General features: G+C 27.7%; 1 protein-coding gene across 1 annotated transcript; it reads left to right on the top strand.

The window, feature by feature from the left end:
* Positions 1–3,130: 3,130 nt before the first annotated feature.
* On the top strand, positions 3,131–6,005 carry LOC138894951 (uncharacterized). The gene has a single exon (XM_070179676.1). It carries the CDS (start codon positions 3,476–3,478, stop codon positions 4,727–4,729), a length of 1,254 nt encoding a protein of 417 aa, XP_070035777.1. The 5' UTR covers positions 3,131–3,475; the 3' UTR covers positions 4,730–6,005.
* Positions 6,006–6,252: the final 247 nt, after the last annotated feature.

Below are 6,252 nucleotides of genomic sequence, written 5' to 3'. Positions count from 1 at the left end.
CTAAGAGTAGGTAAGCCCAGACTATGCATCCTAAGGTTGAAACCGGTAGGCAGAGAGGCCATTTAGGGGAGTAAACAAAAGTTGAAGCGCTGTTAGGGTAACTGATTGAAGCAGAAAATCATGGTAGTGACCGGAAAAGATGATTAAAATAACTTATTATAATATGATGAATAAGGATAATAAACATAGAGATTAAAAGGAATTTGTTTTAGCAAATCATATGATAAGATGAACACTTATCTAATAGACGACGATATTACCTATAAAACACTTTTACTTTATATACTAAAAGACATTAATAATGATGTAAGAAGAATAATCTATGAAAAAATATTAGCCTTTGAAATAACAGAAATAATAGACCAAAATTGGACAGAACTAATCATACCAGAAACAGATTTATATGAACTAGACCTATATTTTGATAGCATATAATGAATCATACATATCTACAATACTGGCAACAAACTACAGAAAATATAAATTTACTAAAAATTCTAATAGAAAATAATATAGAAGACTATCAAAGAACCCAAGATATAGAATATATAGAATATGTATTAGAATGCATATCAGAAATAATTAGACTAATTCCACTACAAAGAGAATTTTATGAAAAAGCTTTTAGATCAGACTAACTAACAAATGAAACTAATTAACAACGAAAGGGACACTAAAAAGAGGAACTGAAATATTAATAAAAGCATGTTTTAGAGAAGGAATAGATACCCCTATAGAAATATATTTAGCAGATGATAGAATAATCCAACCTATAGAAAAAAGCATAATAAGTGCAATAAAAGGAAATCTTATATACCAAAAATTTAAATTCATAATAAGTGCCAATTATTCAATAGCAATAAACGATAGGAATATAGATAAATCATTAGTATTATACTGGAAAATGTCAGGAATAGAATTAACACCTGGAAGTAAGATATTTACAGCTAGATGTAAAAACTTATACGTTTTAACAACAAAACATAAAATAGCAGCAAAAAATAAAATTAATAAAATAAAAATAGAAAATCCATTTGAAAGAATAGTTACAGTTATTGATAATAATGAATATAGTTATAAAGAAATTGACATGGAAGAAGACTTAGAAATAGTAAAAGAAAGATTAAGTACATCAAGTATACCAAACCAATTAACTTATGAAACACCAACATCATCAAGGATAAGTACATCAAGAAGGGAATATATAATCCCAAAAAACTTAATAAGAAACACAAAAGAAAAAATAAATCCATACCATTACTATATAACTGGAATCATGGAACAAAGAAAATATCAAATATTAATAAATACAGGTCAAGAAGAAAATTATATCACAAGAGAATTAGTAACAGAAACTGAAATAATAACTACTGAACAACTATGCCCTGAATTACCCAAGGAATTAATAATAAATGAAGAAATAACAGAAAAAGAAATAATTATTGGAGGAATACCTTTGATAATACAATTTAAAATATATCAAGAAAACGAAAACGAAAATATTACATTAGGAATAAAATGGTTAGAAAAAGTAAAACCATACAATCTAGGAGATAAACAATTAACCATAACATACAAAGATAAGAAAATAATAATAAAAAGAACAGAAGAATGAAAATATATATACTCGCAAAAATCATAGTAGAAGGATATTATAATAGATACTATACACCAATGATAGATACAGGAGCAGAAGCTAATATATGTAAATATAATTGTTTACCAACAGATAAATGGGAAAAATTAAAAACACCTATGGTAGTAACAGGATTTAATAATGAAGGTAGTATGATTAACTACAGAGCCAAGAATATAAAAATACAAATATGGGATAAAATATTAACTATAGAAGAAATATATAACTTTGAATTCACTACAAAAGATATATTACTAGGAATGCCATTTTTAGATAAACTATACCCACATATAATAACAAGGACACACTGGTGGTTTACCACACCATGTAAAAACAAAGTAGGAGCAAAAAGAGTAAATAATAAACAAAGAAAAAATACAGAATGGATAAAAGGAAGTGAAAAAATCACACAAAAATTAGAAAATATAAGTAAAAATACAACTACTCAATTAGAAATTATTATATTTACAATAGACAAAGTAAAAATAATCCAGAATGAATTAGAAAAATTATATAATGATAACCCTCTAAAAGGTTGGAATAAACATAAAACAAAAATAAAAATAGAATTAATAGAAGAAAACAGCATAATAACACAAAAACCTTTAAAATATAACTTTGATGACTTAGCAGAATTCAAAATGCATATAAAAGAATTATTAGATAACAATTACATACAAGAAAGTAATAGTAAACATACAAGTCCAGCATTTATAGTAAATAAACATAGTGAACAAAAAAGAGGAAAAAGTAGAATGGTTATAGATTACCGAAACTTAAATGCAAAAACTAAAACATATAATTACCCAATACCTAATAAGATATTAAAAATAAGACAAATCCAAGGATATAATTACTTCAGTAAATTTGACTGTAAATCAGGATTTTACCATCTAAAACTAGAAGATGAATCTAAAAAACTAACAGCATTTACAGTACCACAAGGATTTTATGAATGGAATGTTTTACCATTTGGATATAAAAATGCACCAGGAAGATACCAACATTTTATGGACAATTATTTTAACCAACTAGAAAATTGTATAGTATATATAGATGATATACTACTATATTCAAGAACACAAGATGAACATATAAGATTATTAGAAAAATTCATACATATTATAGAAAACTCTGGCATAAGCTTAAGCAAAACCAAAGCAGAAATTATGAAGAATCAGATAGAATTTTTAGGTATACAAATAGATAAAAATGGAATAAAAATGCAAACACATATAGTACAAAAAATAATCAATCTTGATGAAAACATAGATACAAAAAAGAAATTACAATCATTTTTAGGACTAGTAAACCAAGTAAGAGAATATATACCTAAATTAGCAGAAAACCTAAAACCTCTACAGAAAAAACTAAAAAAGGATGTAGAATATGGATTTGATGAAAAAGATAAGGAACAAATAAGGAAGATTAAAATATTGTGAAAGAAATTACCAAAATTATACTTCCCAGATGAAAATAAGAAATTTACTTATATTGTAGAAACAGATTCGAGTAATCATAGTTATGGAGGAGTTCTTAAATATAAATATGATAAAGAAAAAATAGAACATCATTGCAGATATTATTCAGGATCTTATACTGAACCACAAGAAAGATGGGAAATAAATAGAAAAGAATTATTTGCATTATATAAATGTTTATTAGCATTTGAACCATATATAGTTTATAACAGATTTATTGTAAGAACAGATAACACCCAAGTTAAATGGTGGATAACCAGAAAAGTACAAGATTCAGTTACAACAAAAGAAATACGCAGACTGGTATTAAATATATTAAATTTTACATTTACAATTGAAATAATCACTACTAACAAGAATGTTGTTGCAGATTACTTATCAAGACAAAGCTACCCAAACTGAACCAGATAATACAATGGAAAATCTACTCTTAGCTATGACTACACTTTGTAAAAAAGTGGAAAGCATAGAAGAAGAGATACAGATATTAAAGAAAACAGCTAGTGGTCAGCAGCATGACTTGAAAAATGCGGAGATAAGACGATCGGAAGTCTCTAAAATTCCAGAGCTAGAAGGTGACGTTGAGAAACACCTAAAAACTCATAACAGTTTGTTAAATGCAGTTGCAGGAAGTAGCACAGCTAGCAGTTTATCTGCAAAGAAAAAGGAAGAAATTAAACCTAGATATACAAATACAAATATGAACAATCTATTTTCAAAACCATTCATACAGAAAAATATCCAAAATACCCAGAAAGAAATATTCCTACCACCACAGATAAACACCTACAAAGAAAGCCTAAACCAAGCCAAAAAGACATACAACCATATAACCCGTACATATATAGACAACATATATAAAATACAAAACTTCCTAAACAAAAATCCAAGATCCCAAACTACCCAAAATCCAGATGAAGATTATATTACTCATTATCTAACAGGATATAATAAACTAATAGCATTACCAAATACAAATGCAAAACTAGTAGCCACTTGCTACAATTACGGATTACTAGATACAGTATATACACAGACAGGACAAGAAATAGCTACCATACCAGAAGTATACAGAGCATTTATGCAGTACAAAAGAATAACCAAAGGAACACTATTCTATATACGATTCTATTCAGCTACAGCAGAGATACTATATGAAGAAATAAAACCCATCATACAAGTTATCAAGATCGGACTTACAAGGGAAATGCTAGTACCGGAAAAAATAGAAGAACAAGAAGAGATAGAAAAAATAAATATTCCAGACTTTTATGCAAATAAAAGGATTATCGGAATATCCACTATACTAAATGAACTAGCAAACAACTACCTAAACCAGAATGCTATTTGGAGTTATTATTCAAGAGAACAGACAATGATATATTCAAACTGCAGAGAAATACGAGAACCAGATATGGAAGAATTAAGACAATGGGTCTTAAGTCTTTTGAAGCCAGAACAATCTACAACCACAAGAGCTATAAGGACAAATTTTATTTCTCCAGAATTATTAACAAGATATTGCAAGTTAATCAGTCACAAATATCCAGATCACATATGCTCAAAATGCAAAGGAGAAGATAATATTGTTCCAGACGTACAACTGGAATAAACAAGAAGAAGATTACTGAAGAAGAAGACGACAAGCTAGACGACAAAGAAATATGGCAGACAAAATAATATGAAAGATATATTAGAATCTTTTCTTTTCTTTATGTTATTTTGTTTTTTGTAAAAGTCGTAAAGTAAATAGTAAGAGTCAGTTTCATGAACAGTAAAGGTCGTTCATGAATAGTAAGAGTCAAGAGTCAGTTTCATGAACAGTAAAGGTCGTTCATGAATAGTAAGAGTCAAGAGTCAGATTCATGAACAGTAAAGGTCGTTCATGAATAGTAAAAGTCATTTTGTAATATTATAAATAAGCCTTTCGTTTATGAAATAAAACAGGCTACATCTTCAGGCCAAGGGCTTCTCTCTCCTCTCTCTTCTCTTCTCACAAGAAATACTTACAGATAAAATACTTAAAGATAAAATACAGGAAAGCTATGGAAGATAAGCAAGCTATGAATCAGCAAGAAAATATGAAAGATCAACAAGAAGACACCAAGAATCTACAAAAACAGGTATGTAACACTATAAACATGACTAGCTAAACTAGTATATTCCTGATAATCTCATACATGTAGATTATAATTATCCATCATATAATAGTACTGTTATAAAAATCATCTTGAGTAAGTTTGCCATGAAAATATGCTAAGAGTAGGTAAGCCCAGACTATGCATCCTAAAGTTGAAACCGGTAGGCAGAAGGCCGTTTAGGGGAGTAAACAAGAGTTGAAGCGCTGTTAGGGTAACTGATTGAAGCAGAAAATCATGGTAGTGACTAAAAAAGACGATTAAAATAACTTATTATAATATGATGAATAAGGATAATAGACATAGAGATTAAAAGGAATATGTTTTAGCAAATCATATGATAAGATGAACACTTATCTAATAGACGACGATATTACCTATAAAACACTTATACTTTATATACTAAAAGACATTAATAATGATGTAAGAAGAATAATCTATGAAAAAATATTAGCCTTTGAAATAACAGAAATAATAGACCAAAATTGGACAGAACTAATCATACCAGAAACAGATTTATATGAACTAGACCTATATTTTGATAGCATATAATGAATCATACATATCTACAATACTGGCAACAAACTACAGAAAATATAAATTTACTAAAAAATCTAATAGAAAATAATATAGAAGACTATCAAAGAACCCAAGATATAGAATATATAGAATATGTATTAGAATGCATATCAGAAATAATTAGACTAATTCCACTACAAAGAGAATTTTATGAAAAAGCTTTTAGATCAGACTAACTAACAAATGAAACTAATTAACAACGAAAGGGACACTAAAAATGGTATCAGAGCTATAGATTAAAAAATGAACAAAGAAGAATTTGCAATAGATGAAAAAACCTATGAAAACCAAGACGGATTAAAAATAAAAATAATATTTTCAAACTTAGGCAGAAGATATAAAAAAATAGGAGACCAATTATACTTAATGATAGAAAAAGAAACAGCAAGATTAGAAGATAGCTTAACAGCTATGACAA

The sequence above is a fragment of the Nicotiana tomentosiformis genome, chromosome 6 (assembly GCF_000390325.3).
Source record: "Nicotiana tomentosiformis chromosome 6, ASM39032v3, whole genome shotgun sequence".
Taxonomy (NCBI): Eukaryota; Viridiplantae; Streptophyta; class Magnoliopsida; order Solanales; family Solanaceae; genus Nicotiana; species Nicotiana tomentosiformis.
The sequence above is the reverse complement of the archived record's forward strand: the minus strand, read 5'-3'. Positions and strand labels throughout refer to the sequence as shown.